General features: G+C 44.7%; 1 protein-coding gene across 1 annotated transcript in view; it reads right to left on the bottom strand.

Annotated features, from left to right (window-relative positions):
• LOC147662809 (carboxypeptidase M-like) overlaps positions 1–24604 on the bottom strand; it is a 261102-nt gene that overhangs the window by 13405 nt on the left and 223093 nt on the right. Inside the window, exon 6 of the mRNA XM_086950897.1 lies at positions 8134–8289. Coding sequence (XP_086807023.1) covers positions 8134–8289 — 156 coding nt within the window. The remainder of the gene's footprint in view (positions 1–8133; positions 8290–24604) is intronic.

The following is a 24604-nucleotide window of genomic DNA, read 5'->3' as shown; positions in this document are numbered from 1 at the left end:
AAACCCATATTATCACGTAATGCCATCCATTTAGGAACCCTAAAAACCTAAATATGGCTTAACACTACCGTCCTTGAACCCCAGCTGCTATCCCTTAATGCTATGCATCCTTGAACTCAAAAAACCTAAAAACACAAACATTCTACATTCCTCGTTATAAGTAAAATTGAAAACATTTTAAAAATATTGAACTGAAACAAACTTAGGGGCCTATTAGGATGGTGGGGGGACTTACGTCCGCCCACCATCCTTGCAGTGCTGGGACCGGCCGCCAGTGGTGCGGCTGTCTCGCACTGGTAATTAGGATGCCACCGCCGCGGTGGCGGTGGCATCTCCCATCCACAACATTGTGGCGGGGGTGCTCACAGCACCACCCGCCACAATGCTGTTGCTGCACACTGTGCATTTGCATGCACAACTTGGCAGGCACAGCGCGGTGCCTGCCACGTTGTGAATGCAAATGCAGGGGGGTACCATAGGTACCCCCCTATTTGCCCCCCTCCACCCCCAACATCCTGGGGGCCCGCAACAGGCCCCCAACTGTGAAATCCGCATGCCTTTGCCGCCACGGAAAGGCTCATCCCCGCTTGCATTATAATATGGATGGCAATGTCTAACAGACACCGCCACCATATTCAAACCTTTTCCACCTGGCCGACTCATCGACCAGGCGGAAAAGTGGCGGACGGTCTTTCCGTCTGCCGCGGTACCCCCGCCAACATTATCAGGTGGTGGATAATGGCGGGCGGATCGCCACCGCCATACGCGCGTTGGAGATCCGCCCCCCATTATAATAGATCCCTCAATGTTTAGAAATACATTGGGCATGTGTTGCAAATTAATAAATAACGTCTATATATAAAAGTAAAACACACTTTAACCTGCCATGATCAAGGCTGACGGTGAACGAAACATGTGGGCACTACAGACACTGATACATAAATATATTTGTGTCTTTCAGTGAAAATAACTGTTGTAGAAAGCCGGCTCTTTAAATAGTGGATCAAAAAGAGGTACACTGTGTAATGAGTCCAGGCAAACCCCAGTCGGTAAATAGGGGCACAAATGATAACCCAAATGCTCTCTTAAGTGGTAGTTTGGGTGAGCAGTAAGGCGTATCAGAGGGTAGTGCTAAGCATTTGTTGACACACACTGAGGCAATAAATAAGACACACAAGAATAAATCTGAGACCACAGTCGGTTTGTCGGTACCCAGGCTGGGTCGCTCGAGTGCAGAGTGGAAATGTCAGCTGGGCTTTGTGTGACTTGGGACCTTGCATTGGTTGGTCTCACTGATTGAGGATGCAAAATCAGGAAAACTGGGCTACTCTGGAAGTGGGTCTCTTCAGAGCTGATGTTCCCCGACAGCTCCGTCATTGGGAGTCCTGATTGGACTATCACAGTCTCAGCTTGATGCAAGGAGTCCAGGGCCCTGGATATTGGTCCTCTGATGCTGCAGTTGGTCCTGATGTCCTCTCACTTGGTGTGTGGACAGATCTGATCTTCAGGAGCACAGGGTCCTCTTCCTGGGTGGCTGCTGTGTTGAGTTGGCTGGGGATCGACAACATGATAAACCAGACTTTAGGTTTCGATGACTTCCGACTGCAGGGAAGTAGCTCCTCTACTCCAAGGGACATTGCTTGGCAATTTGCTAAGGGTTGGCAGTATACTGGGGTTTTGGAAGCTGGTCGGCTGCAAGACAAGTCACAGGGTCCCAACTGTCGAGATTTAGTGCAGCAGGCAGGGTTTGGTGCCAAAAGTTCACAGCAGTCTTCAGTTCTCAGTTTTTCTTGGGGCTCTCTGTGTCACTCTCTACTTGATCGGTCAAATCTCAGATCCCGGTGTCAGAGGTGCCACCTAAATACACTAGGGACGTTATGGGGAGGGACAAGTAGTAGCCAATGGGTTATCTACCTTAAGGATTTCCACTACCTCTATATGCCTACTTCCTGTGGGAAGTTGGCATAACCCTAACCCAGAGACCCTAATTTCACCAAAATTAAGATGGAACTAGGCTGAGAGGGAGGCACGCCTCCTGACTAGCTAATTGTCCCACCTGTCTATGTGCCAAATGGGCCCAGGGCAGGGGGTGGCATTTCCTCTGTCTGGGGAAGCCTTTGGATTGCATATCAAAGGTGGTAAAGGCCTTTGAAACCTCCTGCCTTGATTTGCTGATCACTTAGCCATTCTTCTTGCAGGAATTAACATCACCTCTGGCCAGAGTAGTCATTGTTTCTGCCTCAGAGAGCGCTGGCTGTCACTTGCAGGGGGTCAGAAACCTGCCTGTGGTGGCAGGCTGGTCTACAACAGTCAGTCAGCTCACTAGTAGTCGGTAGGTTTTCAGGGGGAACCTCTGAAGTTCCCTCTGGGTATATGTATTAATACATCCACCACTGGAATCAGTGCGGGCTTATTAGACCGAGATGTTTGATACCAAACATCTCTGGTTTCAGTGAAGCCATCATGTAGCTGGGGTACTCGTTAACACCAGTGTCCAACACATGTACTTAAAACAAGGAATCAACTCAGATATCACAGGGGCACATCTGCTTAGGCATATATGTCCACACATGGAGTATGGTGCACCCTGCCTTAGGGCTGTAAGGCCAGCTGTAGGGGTGATTTACCTAAACTGCATGCAGGAGGTGTACCATGTCGTGTCTTCATTTTTCTCTGCACCACGGCCCGCAGCCCATAAAGGCAGTTTACATGTTGGTGCTGAGGAGTCCCCTAGGGTGGCATAATACATGCTGCAGTCCTTAGGGACCGTCTTTAGCCTCCTTGCCCTGAGTACCAAGAGTACCACTACTAGGGACTCAAAAGGGGGGGGCTAAAAGTATTGCCAATTGCAGGAACAATTGATCAGTTTAGGGAAAGAGATGTGGCACTAGGGACTTGGATAGCAGGAACCCAGTGCTATTTTCTATCAAAATGCATTAGATACCAGGCAAAAAGTGGGGGTGACAATGTCAAAATGGAACACTTTCCTCCATCTGTGACCCAATAAGGTTGTTATCTGGAGCAGCTGTACCAAATAACACACATTTATATTGATATTACTACAAAGATCAAAATCCAATTTATTACCACAATATAGCAAAGCGTGCAAAAAACACGATTTATTTACTGCCTCACAGATTACTTGTAGCAATGAGTTTCCAAGGGGACTCAAGTCTCCTTATAGTCTCGTCAATGTAGTTTGACCTTACTGCACAAATTGAACCCCTTGTATTCTGGTCCTTTTTAAATACCTTTTGTTAAAACAAAATATACATTAAAAGATGCCATGACGTATATGCAGGGTAAAATATACTATTTACTACCATTTGGAGTGATGAAGGGGCCTCATGACCCACGTGAGGTTTCACCTCTCCATACACATGACCCCTCTCCACTCATCGGAATATATACTGTACATATATATGTTTGTTTTGTCTGATATTACATAGCGGGATCAAAAGAGGTCGTCAATTTTGGCAGTTAAGGGAGGGTAGAACAGGTCACAGAAGACACATCTCAATGTGTCTCCACTTGTGGCCATAATTCGAGCTGTTGGGATGTACATGATATCATATGCTGATTGTGTCGATTCCCAAGAACTCTGCCACCACTGCAGATAATTTTTCTCAATGCATGTCGGCAGTTGCAGACTGAATGAGATGGAATTTTCAGAAATTAAATGGCGATAAAACTGAGGTGTTGTTCTTTGGCCCGCACTCTTATTAGCTGGAATAGCAATTGGTGGTCAGACACCTTAGGTATATGTCCCGTCCCAGTTGAGAAGGCAAAAAATGTCAGTGTCATTCTAGATTCTGCACTTAAATTTAATGACCAGGCCAAACACACTGTGACAGTCTGTTTCTTGCTCAGAAAGTGCTTAGAATGCTGTTTCTATTTATTCCCCGGCCTGCACGAAAGCAGGTTGCACTTGCCCTAATCATGTCCAATTGGACTATTGTAACTCCCGCTTTCTGGACTCCAATATTGGCAATTAGCACAATTGCAAGTAGCACAGAATGCGCTTGCTAGAACAATTCTGGATATTTCCAGGCGCCAATCCGCTACTGTGGGGTTGGGGACCTTACACTGGCTCCCCATCAGAAAGCGCATTAATAATAATAATAATAATAATAATAATCCACATTTGTAAAGCGCACAATCACCCGTAAGGGTCTCTAGGCGCTGGGGGCCGTCGGGAAGATTAAGCAAGCTATTGCCCAGAGTCACATGGTGCTGGGCTAATCTGCCGCCGGCCCTGGGGATCGAACCGTGATCCCCAGATTCCGGAGTATGTTGAAAGCAATATGTTACGGATGACAAGGCCCTTTTTCTCCACAGTCCAGCGGGGATCAAAGATATCTTTCACTAGCATATTCCAGATAGAAGCCCCCGATCTGCACATCGTAACCTGCTCACTGTGCCAAGGACCAGTAAGAAGAAACGGGGAGATAGAGCTTTCTCGATGGCTGCAAGCAGACTCTGGAATTCCCTCCCACAAAGTCTAAGAACTATCCCAGAGCTGCTACCTTTCAGAAAAGCCCTCAAAACCTGGCTCTATACTCTATAGCCTTCATTTTTAGGTCGAGCTCGACCTGCATTCAATGCGAAGCATTGATTGCTGTCTGCTCGGAACCTATTGTCAGCCGTTTCTAGATGTTTCTAGGAATGGAGACACGAGTCAGACGCGCGCTTTTGCAGTCTCAGTTTTGACCGCAGGAGCGCGCTTCTGACCCGCGCTTGCGCAGACGAACTCACAACCCCGGCTTTCCCTTCGCTCGCATGCATTAACGGCGCACACACACAGACACAGCCAGCCCCCACCCCTCTGCATGCACACACACACACACACACACACACAGGCGCGCACACATACACACGCTACCGCCCCCCACCCCCCTGCACACACACAGACACGCACGCATACACACGCCGCCGCCCTCTGCCCCCCCTCCCCCACACGCACACAGTGGTTGGGTGACACGGGCAGCTGCCCTCTGCCAGGCTCATAATAAGCGAGAGGGAGGGGCTTTGCTTATCCTTACCGGGGCTTTTCAGATTGTAGCGGGCTTCCATGGCTGCGGCTGCAGCTGCGGCTGCGGCTGCGGCTGCTGCTCTCACGGATGCTCGTGGTGTGCCGGGTTCATGTCGGTGTTCTGCCGCCCCAGCTTTAGCCCTGACGTGGCACCAAGTTCGTGGCCCTGCCCCGGTGCTCACACTAACGCTGCAAGCTGCGGTGCCCGGGGAGGTGACGTCAGCTCCAGCCGCTGACTGTGTCCTTCAGTGCAGCGCCGACATAGAAAAGGGACTGGTGCGGCGGAGAAAGTGCAAGCGGAACTGCAGGAAGGGTAGGCGGAGGCCTCGAGCGCGCAGACACTCAGGCCATCTTATGAGAAGGCTTCCTCTTCAAGTACCGTTCATCATTGAATTGAAAAAAAGAAAACAGATTTTTATTATGCATCTGACTTTAGGTAATGGCTTCTGGCTGCGCTGTCATAATTTTAATTGACATTCGAATATGTTTGCCGCTTTAGTAAGTAAGTACCCATAATATTTTTATAATAGGGATATGAAGGGCTTTTTTGGTAATGTTTCAAGGTATGTGACGTATACGCAGAGAAATCACATACTTGTTTTTTTTATCTGTCTCAGTGTGACTGTGTGTGCGCTAGGGCCTGGCCAGTGATTTATGCCATCGTTAGAGAAATTACATTTGTTGGCATTCTGTTGCCCTATTTTCTCCATCCTAGCACAGTAGCAATATTTGTGGCTTGCAGGGGCCAACTATGTAAGCCCCTCCCTGTGTGTGTGGTACCGCAGTAGGGTGAGCAGGTGTCCCGGATTCGCCGGGGCAGTCCCTGTTTTTCAACCGCTGGTTTGGGTCACGTCCCGGTCTTTAGAGAGGGCCAACTCAAAACAGTGAGAGACGCTTTTTTAGGTGTTCCAAATCAGCGATAGTTCGTAGCTGTTACTAGTAAGCAATTTAATTAATCGGTATGATGCTGGTTTTGAAAATTAAATTTTTTCAAATTTCTTAGTGCTTTTTCTCTGTGTTTGTGTTGTTGAGGGTTGTCCTTCTTTGCCACTTCCTTGATGTACAATTCTAGTCCTTCCTCTGTGTTTTTGAAATGTCCCGGTTTTTCAGTCGCATGATCTGGTCACCCTCTGTGGTAGGCATCCCCGACCAGAAGCTTCCTATTGGTTCTGGTCGGGTTCATTGCAGAGGTGGGCGGAGAGTCGTGGGTGTGGTCGACCCGCAGGAGCAGGGTTGATGCATTCCTACAGGTTAGTAAACATCGATGTGATGTTTGGTGCCACAACAATTTATCTTAAGGGGACCAGGTGCGTACCCATTCACATTAGTGCAACAGGAGCAGTGGCACCGGGGTCTGTCGATACTGGGGACAAGGCACTACACCACAGTTATGGTTGCATTTTACAACTGAACCAGGGCACCCTTGCTACGCCCCGACCCAGCACTGAAAGGAGCATTAAATATATCACTAGAATGTAACAAGGTAACCTATAGGTTACACATGCATCTCTGCAGTTGGTTCCTCAACCCATTGAGCGGTCTCCCTTAGAACAGAAAGTGTGAGCTCAGTTGCAGGTTATATTCTGGGATAGCAGTCTGCTGAATAAACTGATAAGTCGATCATACCTTAAGCTGTGTAGCAAGCACATTACCCCTTGGGCCCCAAGTCATCGTTCCAATAATACATGGAGAGTTCTGTAAACCAGATAAAGCATGGATATTTCCTGGATATGATCAGATAATGGCTAAGCCAATGTATACACTTTTAAACATATGTTCCGCACCTTTTACAAGGACAGTCATTAGCCAGACGCTCCAGTGAGCTATTTACGTAGCAGTAGATAATCTACATGAGAGTTAAGAAAGAAACAGATCTCTTTATTAATCAGACATGGAAGAATAGTTGGGACGAGCAACAAACGGAGCAATATCCTTTGAAGCCATGCACAGACTCTCACACTCTCACAGACTCTCACTCTCTCACTGACACACACTAACTCTCACTCACACTGACTCACTCACACTGACCCACTCACCCCACTGACTCACTCACACCACTGACTCACTCACACTGACTCTCTCACTCACTCTCTCACTCACACTGACTCACTCACACTGACTCTCTCACTCTCACTGACACTCTCCCACTCTCACTCTCACTAACTGACTCTCCCACTCTCTCACTCACTGTCACTAACAGACTCTCACTGACCGACTCGCCCACTCTCTCTCACTCACTGACTGACTCTCCCACTCACTGACTCACTCACTCACTGTCCAGATTCTCACTGACCGACTCACACACTCTCTCTCTCTCACTGACTCTCCCACTCACTGACTGACTCTCCCACTCATTCTCACTCACTGACTCACTCACTCACTCTCAACACATATGGTATTACAAATGTAATACGTTTCACATTTGCGAAAGTTTAAGATATTGGCATTGTAAATGACAATGCTATTAATGTATCTATTTTCAAAACCAACACATAAATAAAAAAAGTATCATTTACAATGCCAATAGCTCAAACTTTCCTAATGCGAGACCTATTGCATTGCAAATGCTTGTTTTGTCTTTGGTGGGCTTATAGATAGGGGTTTCCTCTGGACGGCCGGCTATAGCACCTTGATGCCTTCGGGTAATTGTTGTGCTCTATATAATCAAAATCAATCACTCAAATCAGTGACACACTGATGTTATGATAGCACATTCAGACAATGACACTCGGAGCATGCGTTCAATCACAGACATGCTCCTTTCTCCTGTGTACTTTATTCATGCATTATTTTTCAGCGTGCAATTTAAAATCTTAAATAATGTAGGGCAAGTTAATAATGAGAGGCAACAGTGCCACCCACTGTACGCTCTATAGGCTGAAGGCAATGCACACGTTTTGCGAGTCAGATTTGCCCATTCAGACAGCACACTTCGCGAAAGAGCGCAGAGCCGGCACTTGGTGGGGTAAGAATTTAACCCCAGGTCAGGATGGTGGTAATCTGAGAACTTGCAGCATTTGTATGTGTTCAAAACACTTGCATGTTAGTCATGCTTTGTGTAAAATATGCGAAGCAAAAATGGTATTAAATGTAATAATGACCTTGTACTGCATACCACGTCCATCCATTTGTTATGCCATCTGCAAAAACAAGTGACCCCGGGCAGGAGTTGCCAGTGTCCATGGTGGTATGGCTCGTGGAGTAGGTTAGAGCAAGATGTTTAAAGACATCATCGTCCGGGGAGATAGCACTTGTACCTGCATTGTGAAAACAAAAAGTTACACCTATAAATTGTCACGTAGCATATTAGAACACACGCAGTTTGAAATAGTTACTCTACAGATAACATTTGTACGTTTCCTTATTGTCAGGTATGGACCGTAAATAAAATAATAGATCATAAATAAGAGTAAAAAAGTTGCAATAAAACATAAAAATAGGTTTTAAAAGATACACTAACTTTAAAAGCTACACTATAGGTAATAAGAACCCTAAATTATACCTTCTGATGTGATGTATTGAGATTTAGTATTACCGATTTTTAATAATGAACTTAGCAAAAATGACTTAAGGGGTGCTGTTCATCTGTCAGTTTGACTGATTACAGGGCATATTTACAAGCCCCTTGCGCCGCCGGTATGTCCCTTTTTCCCATACTAAAAGTGACGCATCTGTACAAGGCCGGCGACGCCAGGGTGGTCTCTGGAAGGTTTGAGTTGGGGTATCACACGTCACTCGAATCCCCAGCCAAGCTCAGAGTTGCATACCGGGAGAAACACTTTTCACCGAGGAGGAAACTAGGAGAGCCTTCACGGAGAAGTTGAAAATGAGCCCAGAGTGAATGTGACTCCGCTACTCTGAGTGATTGTCTCAGGCTTGGTGTGTCCTCGAGCCCGAGATAAGGGTCGCGGGTTCTCTCCAGAGGGTCACGAGGACAGCCTTGTGTCGTAAAAGATGATTTTATTGTCTCTGTACCTATCTGAAAAGAATCTTCTCTCCTCATCTCTATTGCTGAGTTAGGGAACGGTTATCAATGTTGTGAGACAGAATGTATTTAACAGAAAGCTAATGGCTGAAGGCTGAAGGCTCCTGGCCCTATGAGCCAACGCCTGAAGGAAACTGAACCAAAGCCCGCTCTTTATGTGTATTATATACTTTATGAAAAATAAGGTGTCTGGCAAATGCTTAATTTGTAAAGAAGTAAGAGCCAGGGCCCTTCTCAGGTGGCAGCGGTGGCTTGCACCGCCCATTGCCCCTGTCAGTTCTGCCTATGACGTGCTATGACAACTATTGACCATTGCAGATCGTGACAATTCAGACTACCCCGAGCTATGAGAATGTTGTGGGCTGCAGGTATTATTCATTTTTAATGTATATGGAATTACTAAACACTGTTGTTGGGCTCATCTCAAAATTTGACTGACAGCTCCACTATGTATTGGACTTGTCATTAGTGCTGGTGCTGAGAATGAACTGGCTCAAATTAAGCGCTGGGTCTTGGGTTATGCCGGACATAAAGATAACCAAAGAGTCATTAAAACCGCAGTGCATTACCTACAGCAGTTTGTGGTTACATTTTCATGTGAGTGAAGAGACCACGCGGGACTGGGCCTTGTGCTTCCAGGTTCAACAGAATGGTTCTGTTTTACATAAGTACCTTTCCTGACGCCTGGTGTTCAGCGTGTTTCAACCAAGGCTCGAGTCGGGGTACCATGCGGGTGGACGGCGACCCCCGCTTATTTTACCGGGAGCTCGATGACTGGAGAAAATGGAGCCACACATTCACTTTTTGGCCTCTCTGTGGCGAGATCGGAGTTCATTCAGCACGCTGCTCACGCGCTGGCTTCTCTGATGAAATTGCATCTAAGGGGTGAGTGAGGGGAGGCAATGAGTCTCATGGTGCAAGCCGCCTTTCGTGACGTCAGCGTCCCCCCAATTCTTTTTTTAGGACTTGTGCCCTGGTTTCAACCATTACTAACTTTAACAAATAAAGGAGTGCACCCCAGCGATATGAAGGGTTTGTATAATTAAATGCACAATAGCATTACCATGACAAAAGAATATTAACATGTATTAGAAATTTGACATTATGTTGAGGTAACTGTGATTATGCTAACACTAGCTAATGTAGGCCTCCATTTCAAAATGGTTGGGGCTGCCTGCATCTACCTTTTCAGCATGTAATTATCTTTCGTTTCTGTCTCACCCTGCACACTCACTTTTAACGCACAAGCAACTTTGTAAATACTGCTTCGAGATGAATGATGCTTTCCTAGTACAGAATGATGTTTGTTTTAGAGTTCTGTAGCACAATGTTCCACTGGGAGTGAATGTTCCCAACGCCTCACTCATTGGGACAACAGTCATTTCTCATGAGAACCTGTCCTCCTATATTAAATAGCGACATTTGTATTAAAAATGTAGGCATCGACAACGGGAACTGCATTATGTGAATCTGCGGTAAATATATTTATGTTTGGTATTCATTGTATTTTGCATTATAAAAGAAGTCCATTCCAAAGGGTTGTCTTTATCTTTAGTCGGTCTGACCTCTGATTTGTAACTTATTTTAATTGAGCTGAACAATATTTTGTTCTATTATATTAATATTTGCATTTTATTAGCTTTATGCTATAATTTGATTCACAAGACCAATTGACTGATTATAACAAGTTAACTGCCTTATATAATTATTTAAACCTTTATTATATCTTTATAGCCCGCCGTAGTGGGCTATACCCACCATTAAAGGCTTGCTCCAGCGTTAAAGGCCCGAGCCAAAGGTGAGGGCCTTTCAAAAGGGTGAGGAACTTTAACGCCGTATAGCCCAGCTACAGAGAGCTATAACGCTATTAGAACATTCTGCCACTAGAGGGCATAATGTTCTACCAAATTAAACAAAGGCCTCTCGGAAACCGAGGGGATTTAAATCCCCTTGGGCTCCGAAAGGACTTTGTTCACAGCAGCAGCTGTGAATGGAAAAAAAAACATTAGAATGTTGCTCCGGGCTTCTACCGGCCCGTAGAAGCCCGGAGCACTCCACTGTCGGCAATGGAGTGCTCAACATTCTAATGTTCTAATAAACTGTCCATGGTTTTATTTTAAAATTTGTCTTGTTTTCATTGTAAAGGCTAATGTGCTTTATTATTTACATTGTAATTGGCATTGAAATTTGTTGATCAAGCCCAGTTGAGTGGCAACAAAATCCTTGGGGTATTAAAACTACATTCGTTCCGTCAGGAACACTTTAAATATGACATATTTGAAGAAAGCTCGATCAGATCTTTTAGCAGAAGATGGTTACAATCTAGACTTGGATGGTTAGAAACCGAATATGCATGGTTTAAAATTGGATTTAGATGCAACAGCTAATTATATCCAGAAACAAAATTTCCCTAACTCAGACTGTACTCCAAAATTCAAGGGTCCTTTTTGGATTGATGGCAGTGGGCCAGTGTTCCCAAAGCTGATCCATAAATTAAGGAGAAGTGAGTATAAATAGTTGATTTGTCATTGTAGACAAAGTCATTGAGAAGAAGTGAGTATAAATAGAGTGAATGATCATTATCATTGTAGAGAGTGTCGGTGAGAGTGCATTATTGTGTTAGATGTAGTGCATTGTGGGATTTGTAGTTTGGGTCTTCACTGTCATGAAAAATATAAGCAGGTTGTGCTTATATGCAGCTTTAATCTGAGGGATAGTAGGAGCTTTGGTTATTGTGGTTTTGACGCTTTGCTTCACTTTTCCGTTGTGCCCACTAATTGCAACCAAGAAGGCTATGTGTTTGCACTTAAATCTCAGGTGTTCCTTTGTCCTTATTGAATGTGCTTATTTTGATTAATGTGCTAATTGTTTTAAGTTTATGATTTACGTTATCGAATTTTGTTGTAAATTCAACATCCCGCAATAAAAATTAATTGTTGAAACCTGCCTGCTAAAGCTGAGTTGTGTATTGTGAGGCACCACATTCATATCATGGGATAAATTTACTAAAGTTCGAGTTGTGTAGTTGTAAATGCATATTAATGAAGATTGGTGATTGTTTATTCTTTGGCGCATAGGAGTAAATACACTATTCAAGGGTAGGTTACTGCTGACCATGCACCTGTTTCTCCTGTTGTGATGCCTTATAGAAGACATTTGATTTTCCCTTTTTTATTTTAAGGTCAAGCATGCAGGATGTTTTAATCCATTAGTCATCTCAAGTAGGCTGAACTCAAATATTACATTGCAGTGAGTCGCATAGTGTAGTGTAGGTTGTTGTATGGTGCCATGCAGATACAAGCTGTTATTGGTTAAACTGTGAAATGAATGCACTGCAATGAAAATGGGAATTTCATGTAGAACACCTTTCACTGCCATTTGTGAGGGAGAGAAATTGCCACGTGAAGGTACACCTGCCCATGACAGGGCATTTACCAAGGGTTTACACACTTGTCTGCTGATTAAAGATTGGAACAGGATCATTTCTGATAACAAGGGCATTCAGTTTCCTCTGAATGGTACCTTTAAAGTGAGAAACCTTTAGAATTTGAAACAAGTGTTGTATAAAACAAAAACCCCAACCCAGACCTGCCTACTTTTAAACATTGAATGCATGGGAGCATGTTCCACATGAGAAAGAACACAACTCTGATTAGAAACACTTTTAGTAATTGGTTGGATGCCAGATGGAATTGGAGACAGAAGGCATGATGTGGAAGTGCATTTGAAGGTGTAGGGGTTTATCCTGCAATTGTAAAAGGAAGAGAAGTGGGAGGCACTCAGAAAGGAGAGTCAGATTAAAGATCAAGACAAAGAAAGAGGACAGTCTGATGATAATCATAATGATGATGAAGAAGATGATTTTTTAAATGATCTATTGAGTGCCTCTGTATCAAATTGTACCCCCCCTGCAGGATCACAAACATAGTGTATCCACTGTGTCGAGTGCACCGGGAGGGGTAAGACTGTCTGTCATACTAGATACACTGATGCACCCAGCACAACTACTGTTGCTACAGCCACTGAACCATAACCTCACTCTGGAGAAAAGTGACCAAAGAGATTGAGATATATTGATTTTAAAGTTTGAAGACATTTTGAGGGAAACAATTGACATCAGGAAATTGAATACATAGGATGAGGTTGAAATGCGATACTAAACTAAAAATGTGCTAGGCATGCTCATGAGGCGCATAAGAATTCAGAACGTTTGTCTGAAAAGTATAACATTGATTTAAATAGAAATCAAACTTGCTAAATAATTTTTAGATTGGTAATGAGTGATGGAGAAATAAAGGAGATGAGATTGCCAAGTTTAAGAGTGCCCATTGAAGAATTAGTGAATTGCACAAGAACATTGGTAAAAGTGAAGAAATTTAAGACCAATGAGCAACAAAAGAGGGGGTCAAGGTGAAATAGAAAACGGCTTGGGGTGGAGCTGAAGGAGGTGCGAGTGTAAGCGAGTGAGTTTGAAACTGGAACAATTTCTGGACTCCATGTATGAGAAAGGTGCATAGAGGAATGTATGTGCCTTGGGGACCATCTGATCTTATTTCATTTACAACAAAATCCCCAGAGCTTTGGGGAACTGGTACACAAAAGAAGAAAGACATGTTTCTGTTTTGAACGTACTCTGGGAGTACCTGATCACCCTATTTGAGATTGTGGTTCCCAAAGACCTGTGGATGGAATGTAAGAGGGTTGTGAATTAGCCAACAGAAGAACTGGCAAGGGATGTGCCAACGAATAGTCAATCACCGGAAGTGATAAACAAATACAGAGCAGTAATTGAGCATTTGAAATTGAAGGTTCAGAAGAGAGAAGTGAATTGGTCTGAAATTATGAGCGTAATGCAAGAGCCAAAAGTGTCAGTGCATACCTAGTATGAGAGGCAAACGCAGATCTATAGAGCAGTTGAGGACCCAGCTGTGAAAGCGGTGTGTCTCCGTGTTTGAGCTTGGTCTGCATCCTAAGCTTAGTTCTCAGATACAGCAAAGTGTGATGGTTGTCGGACCAAATCCTTGGACAAAATGCTTATATGTGCAAAATACTCTAGTGATACATATAATGCTAATAAGAGTAAGAGTAAGGAAAAGTACACAAACAAAGATGGTTTATGGAAGTGGGAAGAGAGGTTCTTTTGAATCAGATTCAGGCCTTCATAATCTTCTCGGTTCAGGCATAAATATGGGCATGCAAGGAGTTGGTATTCAAGATAGTGTTCACAATGTGCAGACTGGGAATGTTGCTCCTCAAGGAGGTAGAGCTTTGTTGATAATGCTAATATATCTAAATATCAACAAAATTCTAGCTTTCATCAGAACCCATTGATAATCAATGACAGTTTCCCTCAGTTTTCCCTTTCTTCTAAACATGGCCCTAATCAAGCCCAAAGTGGTTGCTTACTCAGAATGATGCGAGAAATCTGGTACCCTGGGATGACAAATGGTTGAGTACCTTCGTAGAGCTCAGCAACTAACTCTGTACCCACCAGCACAAGAAATGCCAGACTATGAGAAGGATTTTTTCTTCTTCAGTCACAAACATGGAGGGTACATATTGTCGGGTTGACACAGATTTATGGTTGCCTGTAACTGGCTGCACCAGTCTGTGTGGGGATCCAACAGAGTGAAGAAATTAGTGAAGGGTTACACTCTTATTGAAATGGTTCCTCATTCAGTTGAGATTTTGATGACTTTTACTCTAGTTCTTTAATACAAAATGGAATGTACATTCTAGATCTTCTTAAAGCACTAAAGTTACCTGGAGAGATCTTTGAGCGTTGCACACAAGAGTGGTGGTGACATGGCCACATTGGTAAATAGCTATGCCAATAAGATGGCAAAATACTGCACTCTTGAGTCCTGCTCATTCAATTTAGATGAACCAAGTTAAACTGACAATGACCATGTAACCAATGTGTTGTTGATACCAGTCAAGACATTCAATGAGTTAAGGGAACCTCAATATCACGCACCTGAAGATGAGAAAGAGAAGTGGATATGAGCCGTATATGGAAGCAATACTTGAGTTTCAAATGATGGCAGGGCTGTGTTACCAGATTCTTGGTTACATGCATTGGTCTGACAATTCCATGCTCCTACACATGTTGAGAGGGATACCTTCAAAAGAATTTGTTTCACACCCATTTGTGGTCTGTGGCTGGGAGTTTGTGACCGAGATGCATTACTTTCCAGATTGTTAAATACCAATAAGAAAACAATTGTGACCATGAATCACATAGGAAAGTCTAATGGACCATTCAATCGAATGCAGTTCGATTTTGTGAAAATGCATCTGTATAACAGGCTTATGTATATTTTAGTAGTAGTGCATCTTTTATCCTGGTTAATTGAGTTATGCTCAGCAAAAGATATAATAGACTCATTGTAACAAAACTAATAAAGAGGGAGTTAATCCCTAGATTTGGAATACCAATTTCTTTAGAATCTGGCTGTGGGACCCATTTCAAGAATGATGTAATAAAGCTACTCTCTGTAGCCCTAAACAGTCACCAACAGCTTCACTGTAGCTGGAGACCAGAAGCATCAGGAGTTGTTGAGCAAATTAACAGCACAATGAAATCTAGTATTGCAAAAGCGTGCGCCTCCACCTCTGTCAGATGGTCTTATGCATTCCCACTTGTCTTGATGAGCCTCAGAAATACCCCAAATAGACCTTTTTCACAATATTTGGGAATGCCCATTTGTCCGATCATACTAGGACGCTATTACTAAACAAATGGAGAGGGCTGGGGGTAAGACATTGATGGCCTTCCCAAACCTTTGTCTACTAAATGTGTGGGATGCCACGGACCTCATCCAGACCGAGAAAACATGGGTCTCATTGGAATGGGCCATTGCAAAACGGAACATCGCACAAAAATGGGGTATGGGAGCGATGCCTAGTATTCGAGATTGGGCAGTTGACATGGATCGCATCATGATAGCTGAAAAGGATGACTTTAAACACAGGAGATGCCATAAAAAGTGGGATCGCAAATGGGGTATGTGGAACAAATGCAGAGGGGATATGTGTTTGTCTCCAACAGTTGAACTGCGACGTGGTGAAGCGGGGTTCGATGATACATGTGCTACCGAAGGGTCACCTCCGAACTGAGGGTCATAATGTTATTAATGTAATGTTGATCAGCTCACACGGATTGTATACCTAATGCATACCATGGCTTAAAAAAGCATTGCTGTATTGTTGGTTATGTTAATCAATAAAACTGTTTTTTTTAAAAAAGGAAATGCCCCAAATAAAAGGGCATTACTCTCTTACTATGAAGTGAGGAATTGTGAGGGCCATGATAATCACTTCTGTTCCTACAGCCACACTCCTAAATAGATGATATTGTTCTTAAGTATTACAATGGGCTGGCTGATGTGATGCAGTTTAGCTCTCGTTAGGTCAACTTGGCAACACCAATAGTGGGGCACAACCTCAACCCTGGAGGCTGGTTTAGGGCAAAAAAGCATGGTCATAAGATCTGATTGAGGCTTCGCTAGAAAGGCCTGTGTCAATTGATTTATGTAGCCCACAGTACAGTGAAATGTGCTGGATTGCCACAATGGATTCTGTTGGAGCAAATTTTATTCGCTAACAAAATGCTTACATTAATAATGTGCAAAGCTTATGTTTAAGTTACACTTATGCTAATTACAAAATTTTTAGTAGGTAATCATACTTAAAAGTTGTAGGCCTGCAAATGCATGTAGGTGCTGATTTAAATTGATTGTTTGTGGTGTGTCTAAATTTTTAAAGTGGTTTTGGTTGATTCGCCTAAGAAGGCTTTCATTGGCAATTTAATTCTTGTTTTATCCAACCTTATTTTAACATTTGTAATACACTGTGTTTGCTGTAAATATTGCCCTTTTTTAGGATTATATATTTGTATTGTGACTGTTGTAAATATTGTGTCTTTTTAAATAATATGTAAAGCTTTTATGATATTTTTACATATCGAAATAAAGCCTATCAATCAATCAATCAATCAATTAACCTAACTGTCGATGCCATGCCAACTAAAAAATAATGCGTTAATAGTGAAAGGCCTGATTTTTACATTGAATAGTTGTTTGTGCACAATATTTTTTTGCTTTTTGCTTTGTTACAGACATATTTGGCAAGAAGCCTTCTGTTAGTTATTGAATAGACACTTCTTTTGTATTAGACAACTGATAGTGAGCTCTCACCAGGAGGAGAGGAGGCGACCGAAAGGATGATTCATGAGAAAAACTGCCTGGACCACAAAATATCAACAATGTAACCTTTAAAGGTCTAATGTGTGAAAATCAATTGTGTCTGTAAGGGACGTTTGGGAGTTTGTGTAGTGCCAGGAGTTTACTGAAAGTTTATTGGAGGATGAAGAAGACGGAAGAAAATAATGTTGCAACATAGAAGTTGTGTGTTTATATCAGTGAATGTTCCCAGAGGAGAGCAGGATTCCTTTCCCAACACTCTGGCTGGAGACTCATCTCTGAGCTTCTTAGACTTTTCTACATAAGAGGTTATTAAACCTATTTTCCTTACGTCTGTTAACTTATATTTTAGGGTCCAAGATGCAAAGTATTTATGCTTGTACATTGATTCTCTCATCAGAGCTCTTCATTGAGTTTCTGAACTGACACCTTTTCTGTTTCACTCATTAGTCCAACTTAATTTAGAATAGGACGTTTTCCTTTATGGAACATTCTTGCTGTATTGTTACTGTATTAACTGTGATTCTAACTCACATTTTGTTCTATTTTACAATCAAATATTGATTGATGGATTATATTCATTTTTAATTCTGAAATCTAATGATTAATACCTAATGAATAAAAAGATGAAAGACTAAAAGAATTGAAAATAAAACACTTTAAGTCCCACTAATCCTCTTTAATGACTACATTAAAAGTCTTTAATGATTTACCATTGCTCCTTACTTCCCCTTGTTGATGAACAAAGGTTCATATGACCAGAGGAGGGGGTTTGTTTAATGATTACACCCAAAGATTGAGATCTAGAAAATCCTGCTTTCTTAAATCACACATCACACATGAAGAGGGTGAGACAAGCTGACGAAGAACTGGTGAAAACAGCCACCGATTCCCCAAGTCAGAACCCAGTCTGATGTGTGGGTCTGGAGGAGAAGAAGCACAAGTGGAGTCTTTGCAAGATGAGTGTTAGCAGGTCGAGTCTTATCAAGCCTTGGAGCTACAGCAAAAAAGGTGAGGATTGTCAAGAGTCTCAAATCCATGAATAGAAACAGAGACTAAAATGAAACTTCCAAAACTCCATGACCATTAGTGAATTTTGGTCAACCGTGAAAGATGAAGATGATCAAATTGAAAACCATCTTCAAGCTTTGGCAAAAGAAGTGCAGGTATCTGCAGTGGTCGAAAACGGATCTGAGGGGGTCACGTGGTCAGGGAACATGGCGGCTGGCTGAGACAGTCGGGAGAGCTCCGGCGCGAGGCGAGAAGTCCGGTGCTAATGCGCTAATGTCTGGAGGAGATTCGCTGCAGTGCTCCAGTGCTGCTGTTGCTGCAAGCGGTGATGTTGTTGGCGCGATGTGCATGACATAAAGCCTTCAGGTTTAAAGCGTTTTTTTGTGCAAGTGGTTCGGGCGACGCCAAATAGCGGATACCTCACCCTCTACGCTTTGATTGTGGTGGAGACATTTACCGGTTTAGAGCTGTGACCTCCGGTACGGTAAGGTTCTGCATGGGATTGATCTCAGCTCTCCCTGCTCCTGCCGCCGAAAGACGTGGCTCTGCCCCTTTGGGGGGTTGGAGTCCGACAGCAGTGTGCTGGAGGAAAATCCGTACAAGTGAGTCTCTCTGTGTCGGTAAGCAGGGTCGGATTGGGATCACAATTCGGCCCGGGCACTGACGAAAAAAGTGGCCCACATTCAAGAGGCTTGGCCCATATTTAAGGGGCGTGGCCCACATTCAAGAGGCGTGCCCTTTCATGAAACACTATTTGCACAGACAAGGAATGAAAGTGGGAGGATACTGTTCTTGCACAGGACACAGGGCAAAGGTGCAAATGGCCTACATGCTGAGCAACTAAAAAAAATAGCAAGGCCCCTTTCTGTCACAAAATTATTCCAGCCCTCCAGCACAGGAGCACCTGAAAATCAGCAAAGCCCCTGCTATTACTAACCTACTTAGCCCTCCCCAGACCTTCAGCTCAGGAGCACATGAACAGAGGTAAGGCCCCTGCAATTAGTAAATTAATCAGCCGTCCAGGCCTCGGGAAAATGTCCCGGCAGGGGAGCACAAAACACAGCTTTCTGGGTCATCCAAGGTAGCCAGGTAGCCAGGGGGGAGGCTGAGGTAAAGCTGGTGCATGGGAAGTGCCTTCCCAGTGTGTTCTGGCAGTTTGAGTGTTTACCATTTACTGTAGTATTACCCTTGTACCCGTGTATGGTACCCTTTTGTAACTTGCACACGTCACTTTTCTCTGGTATCACACTGTATGCTACCTCTCACTTTTGTTTGCTTTAGATACTTGCACAAGTGCCACCATTGCCTATGTAACGTTTGTTCTTGTGCTGGAGTGTCTGCCATTTATTGCAGTATTATACCTCTACTTGTACTTTGTACGCTTTTGTAACCTGCACACATATCACTTTTTCCTCCTGTAATGTACCGATTGCTACCTCATGTATTTTGGTTGCTCACTATTGTCACTTTTGATTCATGTAACTTAACGTTTGCTTTTGTAATTTGTCCACTTGTAATTTTTCTCCTCATGTATTATTGCTGTTCCTTGTGTGAAGCGCTCTGACACCTTCGGGTAAAGTCCGCGCTATATAAAATTGCATAAATAAATAAATAAAATAAAAAAATTCCAAACATCACCTGGCCCCCACAGCAAGACGCATTCTTCCTCGTCCACTATGCCCTGAATGTGAAGGGCTGTGGGCGAGGTGCTAAGACTAACACAGTTTCTGGGCTGCATGGGCCCCAGGGGGGCCGAGTTGAAAATGGCTCAAAGGCCTGAGAAACACCTGGCCCCCAGGGAGGCCGATTCTTGCAAACAATCACCCCTCCCCAGCCCAGCCTCAGCTTGATTGCTTGGCAGGGCAGGGGTGAAGAAGAGGCCACAGCTGACAATCGCTGTCTGGCCGCACTGCGAGGCTGCTTTCATTTTCTCTGTCTCTGTGGGCCGTTTTTTTTTTCTCCCCTTTCCTAGTCCACTCTCTGTGGACTGGGAGAGGGGAGAAAAAAACGGCCCACAGAGGGCACTGAGGCACCGGCCCTTCGGCCCATTCCCGAATGCCCGCCTTGCCAATCCGCCCATGTCGGTAAGTGTGGATTCTTCCCTATTATTTCATGTAAAACCTGTGACATCAACAAAGTGATCAAGAACAGAATTATAACTGGTGAATCTAATGCTTTTGAGCCATCTAAAGCAAACATACACGTTTCCAGAGGAATAGCAACTTCAGTATTTTCGGGGTTTGCTACAGTCACAGGACGGGACCTACAGCGATATCGAAGTCAGGAAGGGGTGGATGGAGAGTGGGTCTCACCCCCGTGCCCCAATACTCGATATACAGCACCCTATAAGTCTGGGTGAGGAGGGGGCCAGGTTACCTACACTAGGACGCGTGACGGAGGAGCTAAGCTCCCTGAGTGAGAGTATTATTAGTAATAAGGGAGCGAGGTCACCGCCGGTAAGGAGCAGATATCAACTTCGTTCAGTCCCGGATAAGAAAAAGAAACCGACAAGTAAGGATAAAGCTAAAGCTGACGAATTACATCCGGTGGTGACACCAAAGACACCTCTTAAAAAGAAGTCAAAAAAGGCTCCAATTAAAAAGTGTAGGTCAAGAGAACTGCAGTCATCTACTAAGCCACTCCCTTCTCTCAGATCGTATTTTTAAATAATGGAACAGGTTGCAGGTACAAAATCAATGGCTGGAGAGAGTGAGAGTGCACCGAATGTGGGGGAAAGCATGGCATCCCCTGTGTCTCAGGGTATCCAATTGAGACTTGAGAATCGTTTTGCTCCGCTCGCAGAGGTGCAGGAAAACCCACCTAAATCATCTCAGAATGGGTCAATGATGGAACAAGATTTGAATATTGAAATTGTAAGTGGAGCTCTGCCTCCTGAACTTCCGCATCCTGTTCAAGATGAAGCTACTTTAGGGGTGTCAGGAGGTCAGTTGGTGGATCTTTTAACTAGCCTAACACAAGAGATTCTAGCCAAGTTCGAGACTTCTGAAAACAATCAAAAGGAAATCCAGGATAGAGGGGAGATCCTTGAACATAAGATCGATGGATTAGCCAAACGTACGGAGAGTTTGGAAGAAGAGGTGAAGGTTTTGAGTGAAACCACTGCTTCAAATCTCAGGGAGATTGAGAAGCTCAAGCGAGGGAATAAGGAATTACAAGAGGATATGGAAAGGCTAGAATTGCAGGCTAGACAAAATAATATCCGCATTCTTGGTATAAATGAAAACGCAGAAGGGGTGGATATCAAAGATTTGTTTGTAAGCTGCTTTGGGAGCTCTTTCAAGATGTAGATTGGAGGAAAGAGCTCCAGAGAGTGCATAGAGACCCTTAAAGGTTACAGCCTGGGAGGAAAACCCAGAGGAAGAGATTGGTTTATTTTCTCTCTTATTTCGTCAAAGAGCTGGTTTTGGCCCGGACATTAAAAGACCGGTCACTGATGTTTGGGGGTTCCACCTATCTTATACGATCTGATATGGGCAAAAGAACAGCAGAGCGCAAATGGCTTCTAGGCTCAAAAATGAATGATCTTCGGTCCAAAGGGGCGCAAGTTCATATGAAATTTACCGCCATGTTGAAGATCATGTGGCAAAACAAAATGTATAATATCCGAGAGCCGGAGGAGGTGGGTGTACTATTAAAACAAATGGGAGGATCTGAATAGACTGTAGCTTTATTGTAGTTTCGGTTAAGGATATAATTGTAAATAATTTCCAAAAGAATTAGGTCTTTCTTATATCGAATATGAGTTTAGAATGGCCTATTCTAGGATAATTGGACAGTACAGCTGCACTGCTAATATCACAGAATATAGGTGTGGATGTTTATTCTTAATTTTGGTTTTTGCACCTAGACTTGCCTCGTCAGCGTAGGGATACCTCGAAGGCATTCGTGCCCTAAGAGATAATTAGGGGGGTTTCCCGGGGTGGGTGGGGGTCACTGGGTGTTGGGAGCACTTAAGAGAAAAAATTAAAAAAATGTGTGTCCTTAATCTGCCATATACGATTGGTTTCTTCTTTCTTTAAACTTTCTTTGCCAAAGGACTAGCTAACCGGCTCTTGCCCCATATCACAGCGTTGATCCACCCAGACCAGGTGGGCTTCATGCCCCAGAGGGCGGCCAGGCACAATATTCGGAGAGTGCATGTAGCGGTGGCAGCGGTTCAGCGCACAGGGGAGCAGGCAGCACTTTTATTAGCGGATATGGACATGGCATTTGATTCGCTAAGTTGGGTCTATCTGTTTGTGCTCCTGCCTCGGCTCAACTTGGGGCCCGACTTTCTTTCATATTTGCGACTTCTATATACGGATCTGAAAGCCTAGGTTCGAGTGGCGGGAGCCTTATCCTCCAGATTTTCAATTGGGCGCGGTACCAGTCAGGGCTGCCCTCTTTCGCCGTACCTAGTTGCCCTAGCCATGGAGCCGTTGGCGGCATGGGTGCGCATTGACGCGCAACTGCGAGGGTTCAAGTGGGAGCGGGGACTGTCTGACAGAGTCTCGCTCTACGTGGATGATGTCCTCTTTTTCCTTACAGACCTTAATAGGTCGGGCCGCGCCTTCTAGAAATCATGCAAATCTTCGGAGAATCATCAGGGCTATATATGATCCCTCGCAAGTCGACTCTATGGGTGTTGGGGAAGCGCTCAGGAGTGGGGGACTGGGCGTCTGAGCTTCAGGTAGCGGTGGGCGGCATTAAGTACTTAGGGGTGTTTATCTGCGAGGTGCCCGCGGTCTCCTGGGAGCGGAATGTTGTGCCGGTCTGGGAACGGGTCAGGCGGATATTAAGACGAGGTCCCGCATGCCATTGACCATATATGGTAGGTCGGCCATTTTTAAGATGGTGGCCCTCCCCAGACTACTATACCAACTGCAGAACCACCCTTACCCCATTCCGCCCCAATGGTTCCGACAGGTAAATTCTGTTCTGGGGCAGTTCCTCTGGGTGGGGGGCACTATACGGGTAGCATTGCGCACCTGTTTTTTTCTACTTATTGTGGGGGATTGGCGACCTCTGATATTCTTTCTTACTATCAAGCCTCCCATCTCCTAGTGTTAAATGAGTGGTGGTATGGCGACCGGGGGGACCCGGCATATGCCTTAATACGCAGCCTTATGGGGTCTCATACGCTACACACCATTCTCTATGCGGCGCGCTTACAGAAGACACTACCACAGGCCACGCAGGTTGTGTTCCAGATTTGGAGGCAGGCTCTGCGTCGCATGGGGTGGTGGAACACCCTGACGGGCGAAAACCCCCTGTGACACAACGTGCGGCTCCCTGGGCTCGTGAAACTGCGGGGATTCCGGGGATGGGACAGCATTGGAATCTCGACACTGGGAGATGTGCTGTCTGGTACGACGCTTAAGTCCTTTCAGGATCTATGTAGGGAATTTACTATGCCTCGTTCTCAGTTTTTTAAGTATCTTCAGTTCCGCCATGCCCTCGCCCTGAGCGTAGGGGGCCTGGAGTCCCTCCCCAAGATTAGCCCTCTGGAAGCAAAGGTGTTTATGGGAGACCTAGAGACGAAAAAGATCTCTCGCATATACCAGTCACTAGTCACACATTCTGCCCCTACATTGCAGCAGCTCCGGGAGTCCTGGGAAAGAGATGTGGGACAATTGGAGGAGGAAGATTGGAGGGAGGCCCCCAGGGGTACCGCCATAGCGATGCGCCTACGACTCATCCAATTCAAGTATTTACACAGAGTGTATATCACTAGGGAGCGGTTATGGCGGGCGGGGCTAGTTGCATCTCCGGACTGTCTAAGATGTGGCCAGGAAGTGGGGACGTTTATACTCACAGTGTGGGGATGCGGCTCACTAGTTCGGTTCTGGAAGGGGGTGCTGGATTGCTTGTCTCAGGTTCTGGGGTGGGAGGTCCCTGTACACCACAATTAGGCTTATTGCACGTGATGGATGGGGTGGGCGGTAATGTCTACAAGAGACACCTACTGCTGCTGGGCCTCACTCTGGCCAAAAGAGACGTGGCTAGAGCGTGGAAGGATCCGCAAGCCCCTTCAGTGGTGGGGTGGAAGAGAAGGGCTGGACTTCTGTATGGGGATGGAACAGTCGATTTTTGTAGCCCGGGGATACCCAAGAAAACACTATAGAATTTGGAAACGTTGGGCTGACTTTAGGGGCCTGTGGCTTGAGCTGCATGTGGACCGGGAAGATCTTCCGGGAGTGGCATGAAGGGGCCATGGTAGAGGTGATATGCATGTAGCCATTGGGATGTTTGATATGAAGGAGACACGTGATGGACCTGGTGCGACTCGGGTGGGTGGGATCCGGGAGGGGGGAGTTGGAGGGGGGTGCTTAGTATTGCTTTGTTTGTTTGTTTATCAAAAAATAAAAGAAA

Source organism: Lissotriton vulgaris, unplaced genomic scaffold (assembly GCF_964263255.1).
Source record: "Lissotriton vulgaris unplaced genomic scaffold, aLisVul1.2 SCAFFOLD_2136, whole genome shotgun sequence".
Lineage (NCBI taxonomy): Eukaryota > Metazoa > Chordata > Amphibia > Caudata > Salamandridae > Lissotriton > Lissotriton vulgaris.
Note: the sequence above shows the minus strand (reverse complement) of the source record. Positions and strands in the feature narration are given on the sequence as shown.